The 14,840-nt window shown below is 50.8% G+C and overlaps 1 protein-coding gene across 1 annotated transcript in view; it reads left to right on the forward strand.

Annotated features, from left to right (window-relative positions):
* Positions 1 to 14,840, forward strand: part of LOC140395072 (gamma-interferon-inducible lysosomal thiol reductase-like) — a 45,896-nt gene continuing 31,056 nt past the window's right edge. Inside the window, exons 1-2 of the mRNA XM_072482441.1 lie at positions 1 to 73; positions 359 to 535. Of these exons, the coding sequence (XP_072338542.1) occupies positions 29 to 73; positions 359 to 535 (222 nt within the window). The 5' untranslated portion in view covers positions 1 to 28. The remainder of the gene's footprint in view (positions 74 to 358; positions 536 to 14,840) is intronic.

Raw genomic sequence — 14,840 nt, forward strand, 5'->3', positions numbered from 1 at the left:
GGGTCAGAGTCTGGACTAGACTTGCAGGATGAAGCTTCTGGTGGAGTTGCTAATTGTTCTGTCTCTTTGGCCTGTGAGTAGACTTATTTTTTGGCTCATTTGCCACTGTGCTCAAGGCTCGCTCCCCGATTAAGACAGAAATGTTGGTGTCAGCTTCCATAGGCTGCCACATGTTGAGCAGCAGGAGATAAGTCCAAAGTGCTGATACCCGAGGACTGGTTCCTCGAGTGCTGGTGGTCAGAGCTCCCGTGTATACCAGTATCGGGCCCAGCGTTACAAACGGTCTCTGTTTGGTATACACACCACCCTTTATAAACCTACAGAACCTCATCCAGTCTTTACCTTCTGCTGTCCACAGGTTGAGAGCAGGCCCGCGACTGCAGAGACCAGGTTATTGTCACCTGTGCGGATCAGCCTATTCTATGAGTCCCGCTGCCCAGACTGTCGTCATTTTGTGGTAACCCAACTCTGCCCAACGTGGTCCAGGCTGAAGGAAATTCTGAATATCCTGCTGATTCCATTTGGCAATGCTGAGGTAGGAGTCACAATACATTCAATGGAGAAGTTTAAGCAATATTTGTGTTCCCTCACGGAAGATGGTGGGGGCCTAGAATTCATTTTAAACACATTTGGATATACCCGTGAGGTCTAACCCACCAGGGCTGTAGACCAAGAGCTGGAAGGTTGGATTCAGCTGGATCATTCTTTCTTGGCCAGCATGGAGATAATGGGTTGAATGGCCTCCTTCTGGACTGTGTACCTTTCTTTGTTTCTTTTTTATAACTTTCCTGGCAGAACGAACTGCATTGAAATGTTATACAAAGAAATTAAGACATCAGGTAGTGAATTGCAGACTGAATTCTAATTGGAAGATTCAGTGGGGTTTATGTGTGGAATGCCAAAGATCTGGTGGTGTGTATTTACTCACCGATCTTCCAGCATGGAGCCATCGGCCCATTGTGTCTCTGCTAGCCCTACGACAGAGAAATCCAATCAGTCTCGCTTTCTCAGCTTTTCCCAAATTGTCCTTCTCCAGTATTTCTACAATTCTCATTTGAATATTGCTACTGAATCTGCCTCCACCATTCCTTCAGGCAGCTCCTACCAGAACACAACTGTTAAAAATAATCCTCACCATCTCCCCATTGGCCCTTTAGCCAATTGCTTTAGATCTGTGAGGCTCTGGTTCAGAATGCAGGAAATAGTGTTTCCTGATTTACTCTTATCAAAACCTTTCATGATTTTGAACACCCTCGATTAAATTTTCCCTGAAGCTTCTTTGTTCAAAAGAGAACACTCACAGCTTCTCTAGTCGTTCCACATAACTGAAATCTCTTATTGCTGCTACATTCCAGTAAATCCCCTCCGCACCATCTCCTTAGCATCCTGTTCAAGTCTGAATTCAGTACTGTGGCTGGGCCGCAACCAGTATTTTATAGAAGTTGAGCATAGCTTCCTTTATTTTGTATTCTATTCCCCTATTTATGAAGTCAAGGATTTCCCTTTTTTTTTTTGAAAAATATACTTTATTCATAAAATCTATCATAAACATTACCGAACATTTCGAATTGTCTTGACTGTACATTTCCATCAGAGTTACACATTCCCTTGACTTTCTTCCATTCAATTTTGATAACATTACACACATATCGCTCTTTACATTACAATTTCTTCTTAAACATTTACATTGTCATGTTTCTTTTATACATTGGAGTGTTAATGACCCAGACCGAGGGGGGTTTACACTGTTACCCGCCCCTCGGTGTACATTTGCTGGGTAAGACCTTACACAGTGGTCTTTCCCCATTGCGCCTTGGTGGCAAACAGTCTTCAACTTGCACTGCCACCTTCAAAGGTCTCTTCCTGCATGCCATTTAAACTTTGGGTAATTCACTTCATATGTCACTTCACATTAAATAGCATTACATTTTACCCGCCATTTGTCTGTCCATTTCACCCTCTCTATGCCCCCCATGAAATTTATCATACTTGCTGTTTACTTTATTGGCACGTTTTGTATCACTAAACTTTGAAATTCGGCCCCGCACCCCCAAATACAGGTCATCACCATATCTCAGGAAGCATAATGCCCTGTCACTTACATCGGGTTGGTTGGCCTGCAGCTGGGGATTTATCCTCCTCCCTTTCCCAAATATAACATTTCCCAGTCTCTAGTGGTCTGACTCAGAGGAAAACAGGAACAGGAGTGAGCTAGTTAAACCCACTCCTGTACATCATGCCTGAACTGTGAACTAACTGTAAGAGGGTCACGCTCCTGTTTCCCCTGATGGATGGTTCTTGACTTTAGGACTTTAGGACACAATTTGGCTCAACCACAAGCTTTTCGTTAATTAAAAAAAACTCCCAACACCCTAAAACAAAAAGTTCTAAACAAATGTATGTGGCACTATTCAACACTTAATTGGTTCATCTAATTTAAATCCCTCCACTTCCACTTAATCACACAAATCATCATGACTCAGGCAAAACCCCACACTTCTATTCCAAACTATCCCAGCTTCAAAAATCCCCAGCATTTGGTTGTTACCCTTAATGTTGCTTTAAAAACTTTGGGTGCAATCTACCGGCTGCATTGTGCTCTCGCTCAAGCGCATCACAACTGGTAGATCCAGGGGGAAGCATCCCGCGAGATTCTTGGCAGCCATCACTCCGCGGGATCTACCCAAGTCCAAAAGGGGAATGACCAAACAGCGCATGCCTAAGTAGTGTTTAAACCTACGTAGGCGCGCTTACCCGGGATATACCAGCCTCCCAGCGAGGCTGCAGCTGGATGTCACACAAACATGGAGCAGACAGAACAGCCCCCGTGGGGTCTCACGGGCCATCGGAGGTCCTTGGGTGGTCTCTCCCAGGATCTACCGGCCATGTTGCGCATGAACGAGAGCGTAACACGGCAGGTAGATCGCGCCCATATTGTCGTTTGATAGCGGTGAGGAACTCACCGGCAGAGCCGACGGGAAACTCCCCGAGAAACCCACCACAAATGAACTTAGAAACGTGCTGCGCGGTTAATTAGGACGAGACGAGGGTAGAGAGTAATCGAGGCTTTATTAAGCAGAGATGTGTAGCCTCTTGCAGATGCTGCCGAAATGGCTGCAGCTCGGTGAGCACACACATTTATACTCCGCCTACTGGGCAGAGCCAGCAGGCAGGGATCTACCCCTGTACCTGTAGTACAGGAGCCTTACCGTATTACTTCTCATACACGTCATATATACAAACAGTGGTGACTACCACATTCACCCCCTGTTAAAAAAAATAGTCCAGGGGGGGGGGGGCAACGGTGGAAAACTACTTACATGTATGTGAGCATTTTTAAAGTGTACAGTTTGGTGAAAAGTTCACAAGTTTAGCCGGTCCGGTGCTTTGATCCTCCACTGTGAGCGCCGCAGTCCCGGTGGCGACGCAGGCGCCGGCTTGGTCGCCGGTGACTCCGGGAGCGTGTAGTCCTCATCTTCATCCTCGGGTGGAACCAACGGGAGGACGGATCGTCCTGGAGCGGGGGCTGTGATGTGGTACGTTGGGGGGAGGGTGGGTGGCGCCGGAGCAGTTGGGGGGGGGGGCCCACCTGGTGCCAGGTCCCTGAGGGAGATGTTGTCTTGGCGGCCGTCGGGGTACGCCACTGCAGGTTTGCATAGAGTAGCTGTACCCTCTCGACCAACAGGTCCGCCTTGTGGAGCCGCACGTGCTTGCGGAGGAGAACGAGTCCTGGAGCTGCCAGCCGGGTTGGGAGCGAAACCCCGGAGGTGGACTTTCTGGGGAAGGCAAGGAGGCGTTCATGGGGGGTTGCATTAGTCGCAGTGCAAAGTAGCGATTGGATGGAGTGGAGGGCGTCGGGGACGACCTCCTGCCAGCGGGACACAAGGAGATATTTAGGCCGTACGGCCAGCAGGACGGCCTTCCAGACCGTCCCGTTCTCCCTCTCCACCTGCCCGTTTACCCGGGGGTTGTAGCTGGCCGTCCTGCTCGAGGCAATGCCCTTGCTGAGCAGGAATTGACGCAGCTCATCGCTCATAAAGGAGGATCCCCCGTCGCTGTGGACGTAAGCGGGGAAACCGAACAGAGCGAAGATGTTATTGAGGGCTTTGATTACTGTGGCAGACGTCATATCGGGGCATGGAATGGCGAAAGGGAATCTGGAGTATCCGTCAACCATGTTAAGGAAGTACGTGTTTCGGTCGGAGGAGGGGCGGGGCCCTTTGAAATCCATGCGGAGGCGTTTAAAGGGGCAGGAGGCCGTCACCAGGTGAGCTTGGTCTGGCCTGAATGCCGCGCAGACCTGGTAGTCTTTGGTGACCGCCCTGACTTCCGCAATGGAGTTGCGGGCCTTTATGAAGTGAAAGAACCGGGTGACCCCTGGGTGACAGAGACCATCGTGTAGGGGCCGGAGTCGGTCCACTTGTGTGCTGGCACATGTACCTCGGGATAGGGCATCGGGGGGACTCGTTGAGCTTACCGGGGCGATACAAAATCTCGCAATTGTAGATGGAGAGCTCGATCCTCCACCTCAAGGTTTTATCATTTTTGATCTTGCCCTGCTGTGTGTTATCGAACATGAAGGCAACCGACCGTTGGCCTGTGAGGAGAGTGAATCTCCTGCCGGCCAGGTAATACCTCCAATGCCGCACAGCCTCAATGATGGCTTGGGCCTCCTATTCGACGGAGGAGTGCTGAATTTCGGAGGCATGGAGGGTGCGGGAAAAGAATGCGACGTGTCTGCCTGCCTGGTTAAGGGTGGCGGCCAGAGAGACGTCTGATGCATCGCTCTCGACTTGAAAGGGGAGGGTCTCGTCGACCGCGTGCATCGCGGCCTTGGCGATGTCGGCCTTGATACAGTTGAAGGCCTGGTGAGCCTCGGCCGTCAGGGGGAAAACTGTGGAGTGAATGAGTGGGCGGGCCTTGTCCACATAGTTAGGGACCCACTGGGCGTAGTATGAGAAGAACCCCATCGTTTGAGGGCCTTGGGGGAGGGGGGGAGGGGGAATTCCATGAGGGGGCGCATGCGGTCGGGGTCGGACCCTAGAACTCCATTTTGCATCACATAGCCAAGGATGGCTAAGCGGTTGGTGCTGAACACGCACGTCTCCTTGTTATACGTTAGGTTCAGGAGTTTGGCGGTGTGGAGAAATTTGAAAAGGTTAGCATCGTGGTCCTGCTGATCCTGGCCGCAGTTGGTGACGTTATCCAGGTACGGGAAGGTGGCCTGCAGTTCGTACCGGTCAACAATTTGGTCCATCTCCCGTTGGAAGACCGAGACCCCATCAGTGATGCCGAAGGGAACCTTAAGGAAGTGATAAAGGCGGCCATCTGCTTCAAACGCAGTGTATTGGCGATCCGCCTTGCGGATGGGGAGCTGGTGGTAGGCAGATTTCAGGTCCACTGTAGAGAAGACCTGGTACTGTGCAATCTGATTGACCATATCAGATATGCGTGGGAGGGGGTACACGTCGAGCTGCGTGTACCGATTGATGGTCTGACTGTAGTCAATAACCATCCAGTGTTTCTCCCCAGTCTTCACAACTACCACTTTGGCTCTCCAGGGGCTGTTGCTGGCCTCGATGATGCCTTCCCGCAGCAGCCGCTGGACCTCCAACCTGATGAAGGTCCTGTCCTGGGCGCTGTACCGTCTGCTCCTGGTAGCGATGAGTTTGCGATCCGGGGTGAGGTTTGCGAACAGGGAAGGTGGGTCGTCCTTAAGGGTCGATAGGGGTGGTAGGGTCCCGCCGAATATCAGAGTTAGACTTTGGAGGTTGCACTGGAAGTCCAGGCCGAGTAGCAAGGCAGCGCAGAGGTTGGGGAGGACGTAGAGCCAGAGGTTGCTGAACTCTACGCCCTGGACGGTGAGGGTGGCGGTGCAGTACCCCCGTATCTCCACGGAGTGGGATCCGGAGGCCAGGGAGATACGTTGGGTAATGGGGTGCACCGCGAGGGAGCAGCGCCTTACTCTATCGGGGTGGATGAAGCTCTCCGTACTCCCGGAGTTGAGAAGGCAAGGTGTCTTGTGGCCATCGCCTTCACCGTCGTTGTCGAGGTTGCGAGGTTGTGTGGCCGGGACTGTTCGAGCATGATGGAGGCGAGCTGCGGCTGGTGTTGGTGGGCCCCGGGCTGGTCGGCGGCGGTTGCGGGTGATGAGCGGCCCGATGAGGTGCCCGATGAGCAAGGGTCCTGAGGCGCAGTCCAAAATGGCGGCGAAGATGGCGGCACCCACGGGGCGCACGTGGCAGACGGCGTTAAAGATGGCAGCGCCCACGGGCCGCACGTGTTCTGATCTGAGGAAGATGGCAGCGCCCACGGGCCGCACGTGGGTTGCGGGGACAAAAATGGCAGTGCCCACGGGTTGCACGTAGGGTGTGCAGGAACAATGGGCATGGTTACAGCGGCGATCGACCGGGCCTAGCACACCGCAGCGAAATGTCCTTTCTTCCCGCAGGCCTTGCAGATTGCGCTCTGCGCCAGGCAGCGCTGCTGGGGGTGTGGTGATGTGCATCAATGTAAATGCATGTAGGCGAGCTAGACACTAGAGGGAGCACCAGAAACATCACACACACACACTCAACCAATAGATCAGTTAGATAGGACACGGCCAATGGACATTTACGATACACACACACACACACAGGGGTGACACCACAACAGGGGGGCATTACACCAACCCATATATAAAAGGACACCACACACATGATCTGCCTCTTTCCAGTGGAGACAGTCAGTGAGTAGAGACACAGGGTTGATTCAATATTACACCCACCACGTGGATTGCAGCAGCTGGTTAGTCAGTCTGGGTAGCTATAGTAGGATTAGCAGTAGTGTCAAACCCGAGTAATAGAAGTGTAAATAGTTTAATAAACGTGTTGAAGTTGTCTCCACGTCTGAACCTTCCTTTGTCAAGTGCACCACAAGGAAGCCGCTTCTGTTACATCTAGAACATAACAAATCAGGGGGTGCTTTGTCTGCCCGCAGAAATAGCGCTTGGGCCCCCAGAGGTTGGTTGGCTGCCACGCGGCGCAGGCTTGGGGTTGGCTGGGGGTGGTCACTGGTGGGGTCCACGATGTCCAGGAGGGGGGCGCCGTGCGGTTGGGGGCATACGCTTGTACATTACGGGAGGCTACCGTTAGTGAGGGCGTGAGTTTCTTGATCACTGCGAGGTCGAGCATACCCCCTTCTAAGAGGCGCTGGCGGATGTACACCGAAACTATGCCCGTAACGAAAGCGTCCCTGATTAGGAGTTCGGAATGTTCAACGGCCGCAACTGCCTGGCAATCGCAGTTCCTCGCCAGGGCGTGCAGGGCACGCCAGAAATCTTCCAGTGACTCACCGGGGAGTTGTTGCCGCGTGGACAGGAGGTGCCTGGCGTAGAGTTTGTTGATCAGCTGGGTGTAGTTCTCTTTCAGAAGCATCATGGCCTCAGTGTAGTTGGGCTCATCCCGGATAACGGGAAAAATATCGGGGCTCAACCGTGTGTACAGGATCTGGAGTTTCTGTGCTTCTGAGGGTTGTTCTGTCGCTGATCCGATGTAGGCTTCAAAGCAAGCTAGCCAGTGGTCGAAGGCCGACGTGGCATTGTCTGCTTGAGGGTGCAGCTGCAGGCGATCTGGCTTGATGCGTAGGTCCATCACTGTAAAATCTCTGCTTAATAAATTGATGCACTATCAATTACGACGAGACGAGAGTAGAGATAATCGAGGCTTTATTAAGCAGAGATGTGTTGCCTCCTACAGCTGCTGCCGAAATGGCTGCAGCCCGGTGAGCACACACATTTATACTCCGCCAATTAATTTGCCCTTTAGCTCCAATACCCTTTGGATTTGACTGATAAATTACAGCCCCTACACGGTTGTTCCTTCTGGCATGAATTGTGGGTCCACAAGTCAGGTTGACAATTCCTGACCCTCCTTCTTGACTGCAGTTCCAGACCCTTTGATCTTGTCCTTTTTTATGATGATTTTTAGCAGAATATCCGAAACACATTTCCTGAAGCCATCCTGCCGAATGGTCAGTGCATAGTACCTCTCAATCTCTTTAGTCTGTTACATGCTCTGATCCAGTCAGACTCATTAAGTGCTCATATTATTTCAACAGCCAAAAACAATGGGCTCCATTAAAGTGAGGTATCTCTGGCTCCAAAGCTGATATGCCGGCAGTGAATGCTGGTGTGTGATGGGTGTTGTCTGGGGCCATTTGGTGGTAATAGTGGCCTCCTCAGCTAATTAACTGGGTGTGGTGGTACACTGGGTTATCCAAGCACCTCTGTTGTAATAATGTCCCACTATCCTTTCATAGTATCAGTTCTGCTTCAAAGTTGGGATGCTTGAAATTAACCCCTGACACTATAGTCTGCCTCTGTGTGCTTTTGTGTTGTGGGTTGGTTTTTTTTATTTGCAGTTTTTTTGGGTGCAATTCTCCGGAAAAAATTCTAAGTGTTGTAGCGAGCAGGATTTGCCGCGACTTCCCGGCCCTCAGCCTTGGTCCCCTCGATGAGGCCTCACAAGCTGCTCGTTGCAAATAAAGGCTCGCCAGCTGATTTGCCGGGACCATGCTCGCCAGCTCCCTGCTAACGAGGTCGAGCAACACTCAAGCTACACTTGCTCAGCCGACCCCAGCCTGGGGAGGTTGCACTGGAGGCCAGGAGGGATGTCCTGTTCCCCCCGGGGTTCTGGAGGGTCAGCCACAAGGCAGCCAGTGCTGCCTGGGATGAAGTGGAGGCTGTCAGCTCGGGGAGTGTGACCAGGACTGGCTTGCACTAACTACCCCCCCCCCCCCCCCCACCAAGGGAATATCCACCCCGCCAATTCCCATGCACATTGGGAGTGGGGTTTGTACAACACATTAAACACCTTTTCGCACAACCATTATGATGCCTCTGTCACTGCCTTCAGCAATGTGGACTGACCTCTGGGACCTTTTGCCCATCTCTCCAGACATCATCTCAACCACGCCGGAGCCGATTCACCGCTCTGCCCCGGGCTGAGAGAATCCCGTCCCATACACCCATTTCGTAGACACTCCTATCTTCAAGGAGGTTTAGAAGATTCTGATCAGATATTCCACAATTTCCACACTTAACTTCCTCAATAATCTAAGATAACTGGATTCTATTCTAAATGGACTACAGTTAAGCGCTTAAGTACCTCCACTTTAGGTTTATCCTATCCAATTTCTGTACTACCTCCTTGTTTACTGTGACATTAGCATCATTTTTCATTGAAAACAAATGCAAAGTTTTTGTTTAGTTCCTCAGCATTGGCCATTGTCTTCACAAGATGATCTTTTTAATTTCTAATTGACCCCACCCTCCCTTTGATTATCCTTTAATTATTTATAGGTTTACAAATGTTTCATGTTACCCGTTGACCTCTTATATTCCCCCTTTGCCCCATCATTCCCTTTTCAGGCCTCCTCCATACTTTCTATTTTAAGCTTAGTTCTCTCTTATTATGGACCTGACATTTATCTCAAGACTCCTTTTCCGTTTTGTTTCATTCTCAACATCTTTACTCATCCCGGGAGTTCTAGCTTTAAATGTCTTTCCTTTACGTCAATATAGGCCAGAATTCTCCAGCCAATGGGATTCCTTGTCCCCGCCGGCAATGCACCCCTGACCCGGGTTTCAACAAACAAAGAAATGTACAGCACAGGAACAGGCCCTTCGGCCCTCCAAGCCCGTGCCGACCATGCTGCCCGACTAAACTACAATCTTCTACACTTCCTGGGTCCGTATCCCTCTATTCCCATCCTATTCATGTATTTGTCAAGATGCCCATTAAATGTCACTATTGTCCCTGCTTCCACCACCTCCTCCTGCAGCGAGTTCCAGGCACCCACTACCCTCTGCGTAAAAAACTTGCCTCGTACATCTACTCTAAACCTTGCCCCTCTCACCTTAAACCTATGCTCCTTAGTAATTGACCCCTCTACCCCGGGGAAAAGCCTCTGACTATCCACTCTGTCTATGCCCTTCATAATTTTGTAGACCACTATCAGGTTGCCCCTCAACCTCCTTCGTTCCAGTGAGAACAAATCAAGTTTATTCAACCGCTCCTCATAGCTAATGCCCTCCATACCAGGCAACATCCTGGTAAATCTCTTCTGCACTCTCTCTAAAGCCTCCACATCCTTCTGGTAGTGTGGCGACCAGAATTGAACACTATACTCCAGGTGTGGCCTAACTAAGGTTCTATACAGCTGCAACATGACTTGCCAATTTTTATACTCAATGCCCTGGCCAATGAAGGCAAGCATGCCGTATGCCTCTTGACTACCTTCTCCACCTGTGTTGCCCCTTTCAGTGACATGTGGACCTGTATTCCTAGATCTCTTTGACTTTCAATACTCTTGAGGGTTCTACCATTCACTGTATATTCCTTACCTGCATTAGACCTTCCAAAATGCATTACCTCACATTTGTCCGGATTAAACTCCATCTGCCATCTCTCCGCCCAAGTCTCCAAACAATCTAAATCCTGCTGTATCCTCTGACAGTCCTCATCGCTATCCGCAATTCCACCAACCTTTGTGTCGCCTGCAAACTTACTAATCAGACCAGTTACAGTCCCGGCAGTGTGGGGTGGCTTCAATGGGAAATCCCATTGGCAAGCGACGGGAGCAGAGATTCCCACCGCCAATGAATGGCGCATCGCTGAGAATCACATGGCTGGGGGACCGGAGAATCCTGTTCACAATGCATTTCTAAATTTCCCCAGCTTGAAGACCTCCCATTATTCAACAGCTGCTCTAAATCTAGAGGGTTTGAATTGTGTGTTTGGCAAACGAGGACCATGTAGGAGTGAATGGAAGGCAGACATTTAATCCACATCGCATATCATACAATGTTAATGGTTTGGTTTTATTTCTGTCCCCAGTTGCTCTTTTAGCAGACTGTCATGTTCCAGTCATGACCACATGCTGTACGTTGATTAATATCAGAAGGTTATCAATGGGGGAAATAAAGCAGCTAGGAGGGGTCCTAGCCGGGAAGGGGGGGGTGGTGGAAATCGAGTTGCTGCTGCTATGGTCAAGGGGGAGTGGGAGCGCGTAGGGGGGGGGGTCGAGACGGGGGTCTGCCGCCGTGGGGAACGGGCCGGGCGTGGGGTGCGGGCGCGTGTCTGGCCGAGGAGGGGTTATGGCTAGTCGGCGGGGAGGGGGTAGCCCCCTGATCCGGCTGATAACCTGGAATGTAAGGGGACTGAACGGGCCGGTCAAGCGGGCCCGCGTGTTCGCGCACCTGAAGGGGCTGAAGGCGGATGTGGTCATGCTCCAGGAGACACACCTGAAGGTGGCAGACCAGGTAAGATTGAGGAAAGGGTGGGTAGGTCAGGTGTTTCATTTGGGGCCGGATGCCAAAAATCGGGGGGGTGGCGATCTTGGTGGGAAAGAAGGTGTCGTTCAAGGTGTCGAGCATTGTGGCAGATAATGGCGATAGGTATGTAATGGTAAGCTGCAGGGAGAGAGGATGGTGCTGGTCAATGTGTGTGCCCCGAACTGGGACGATGCGGGTTTTATGCGGCGCATGTTGGGCCGGTCCCCAGATTGGAAGTGGGGGGCGACTTTAACATGGTGTTGGATCCGGCACTGGGTCGCTCCAGGTCTAGGACGGGTAGGAAGCCGGCAGTGGCTAAGGTGCTGAGGGGATTTATGGACCGGATGGGAGGGGGCTAGGGAATTTTCAAGGCCGGGGGCGAGGGAATTTTCATTCTTCTCGCATGTCCATAAGGCTTATTCCCGAATCGACTTTTTTATTTTGAGCAGGGCGCTGAAAGCGAGAGTAGGGGATACAGAGTACTCGACAATAGCCATTTCGGATCACGCCCCGCATTGGGTGGACTTAGAGCTGGGGGAAGAGAGGGACCAGCGCCCGTTGTGGCGCTTGGAGGTGGGGCTGTTGGCGGACGAGGAGGTGAGCGGGTCCAAGGAAGCACAGAGAGATACCTGGAGGCCAACGATAACGGGGAGGTCTGAGTGGGGATGGTATGGGAGGCGCTGAAGGCGGTTGTTAGGGGAGAGTTGATCTCCATTAGGGCCCACAAGGAGAGGAGGGAGAGGGAGAGGCTGGTGGGGGAGATGGTGAGGGTAGACAGGAAGTATGCGGAGGTGCCTGAGGAAGGATTGTTGAGGAAGATCCAGGCCGAATTCGACCTGGTGACCACCAGGAAGGTGGAGGTGCAGTGGAGGAAGGCCCAGGGGGCGATTTATGAGTACGGGGAAAAGGCAAGCCGGATGCTGGCGCATCAGCTGCGGACGTGGGACGCAGCTAGGGAGATCGGGGGAGTTAAGGACAGGGGAGAGAGTGTGGTGCGGAGTGGGGTTGGCATCAATGGGGTCTTCAGGGACTTTTATGAGGAATTGTATCGGTCCGAGCCCCCACTGGAGGAGGGAGGGTAGGGCCGCTTTCTGGACCAACTGAAGTTTCCGAAGGTGGAGGAGGGATTGGTGGCAGGATTGGGGGCCCCGATTGGGCTGGAGGAGTTGGCCAAAGGGATAGGGAGCGTGCAGGCGGGGAAAGCACCAGGGCCGGATGGTTTCCCGGTACCACGCGCCCGGTAGTGGCGGCTGCCCTCAAAATCTGGGGGCAGCGGAGGCAGCACAGGGGGGGGAGGGGGGTTTTGCAGGGTTGCTTTTTAACTGTGTTTCGTATTTAACCCTGTTGGGTTCCTTTTTCATTTTGTTATTGATATTCTGTGAAAACCTTAATAAAACATTTTTTTTTTTAAATAACAGAAGGTTATGATGATATAACCTGCTTGGCACCTATTCCAGTTTTTATATTAGAATTTGCTCAGCATTGAAACAAATTACTGTAAAAACACAGAGCGCTGAAGAGGGCAAGCTGACACTGATCACGGTTTACTGATCATAGGCAAACAGTGCAGAAGGTTCAAGTACAAGGTTTAATTTCCAGCGGTTAGTAACCACACATTCATTCCAAAGGGGGAATGTTACAAACTAAATTCAACTACTTTTGTCCCTTTGTTGATGTGGATGTTTGGAACTGGGAGACAGTTGATTTGAGGAGCTAAACCAGCGACTAGAGATTGGAAACTGGGGAGCAGCGATGTGCAACCTGGGCTAGTGGGTGGGCCGCATGATTGGCCCTCCTTCATCTCAATGGGCCGCAAGATTGAAATCGGGGTTATTCACTCACCATGACCCATGAAAAAGATTAAATACATTTAATACATGCCAAATGTTTCACAATGAGTTATAGAAAACACTTAACCATTTATATATCTAGAGGATTATCGTCAACTTCAAATGGTAAACACAAAATACATATTTATACTTTGGACGCAGAGGGTGCCTCTCACAGTCAATGCTATCAGCAATCAGCACAAACGTCACATCGCTCGCCCTTGTTTTATCACTCGAGTCATAAGCTGATGGAAATCAGCGGAATGTGGTGACCCTGTGCGTGGGCCGCATCCAGAACTCAGGTGGGCCACATGTGGGCGCCGGGCCGCAGTTTGCCCACCACTGCTAGAGAAAGGACTGGGGATGGAGCATCTTTTTAGCTTGAGTCACTCACTCATCTCTGAAGAAATCACAGCTGCTTTCTCACCCATCTCGGTGTTTCCAAAGTTGCATTGCTCCACATCTTTAACAGACTCTCCCCTTGTTCTTACTCCCGGCTCTCCATATCCCCCTCCTTTTCCGTATTTCCCCCTTGAGTCCCCAATTCCAGGACACCCTGGTCTTTCCAGAAGGGTTGAGAACCCGTCTCCTATTAGGCCACTCCCTCCATCATGTCTTTTTAGAGAAATGGACCTCAGCTCTCCGTTCTCTCTATATTTGTTTAATAATGATAAAGATGAAAATTATTGACAGCACTAATCCTCTCAAAGAATTTGTATTCTAAATTGCCTACCACAGGATAAGCTGGAACCTGACAATAATGCAATTACCTTTCTATTTACTTTTTGCTTCAAATTCCACTCCCATAACAACCTACGGTTGCCTATTTAACTGATGATGTCAAAACGAGGAAACAAATCACCACCACCTCTTGAAATACTCCTCAGTTTCACTTTGTTCGTGAAGAGGACAATGCTCAAAAAGAGCATTTCCCATGGGTCATCACAATACTAAAGGCTTAGATCTACAGGTATTTGGATACTGTGATAACCCGCGCGGGTCGAATGGGGTAGGGATGATCCACAACCCTATGGAGCTTGCAGAATATGGGCTCGTTTATAAGAGGACGGGAGACCCTTAATGCAGCTCGTGTGCCTTTGCATAGAGTCGGCCAGTCAGGAACTGGAGCTTAGATAATAGTTAACCTGTTAAACAAAATAAAGTTTTGTTTTTCTAGGTGTGGACTTCTTTTTGTTGACCCTTACAACAGATTCTAAAGGAATTAAGAGATATGGGAATAGTTGGGAAAATGGAGTTGAGGAAAAAGGTCAGCCATGATCTTGTTGAACTGTGCAGATGGTTCACAGGCTCAAATGGCCAGTTCTGCCCCTTATTCTTACACTATTATGACCCCTCTGTACCCATTGACAGTGGCAACAGGTTCGGTGGTGCCCATCACTGCACAAGGCTTTCCTGGCGGCACTCTGGGCAGCATGGTAGTACAGTGGGTGCTTCACAATGCCAGGGTTCCAGGTTCGATTCAGAGCTTGCGTCACTGTCTGTGGAGTCTACACATTCTCCCCGTGTCTGCATGGGTTTCCTCTGGGTGCTCCGGTTTCCTCCCACAAGTTCCGAAAGACGTGCTTGTTAGGTCGTTCTGAATTCTCCCTCAGTGTACCCGAACTGTGGAGTTCTCTCATAATTTGGCAGTAGCAGACAGAAAATGGGCGCTTAGTCCACCGGCAGTGGTGACG

This window comes from Scyliorhinus torazame, chromosome 18 (genome assembly GCF_047496885.1).
Source record: "Scyliorhinus torazame isolate Kashiwa2021f chromosome 18, sScyTor2.1, whole genome shotgun sequence".
Classification (NCBI taxonomy): Eukaryota; Metazoa; Chordata; class Chondrichthyes; order Carcharhiniformes; family Scyliorhinidae; genus Scyliorhinus; species Scyliorhinus torazame.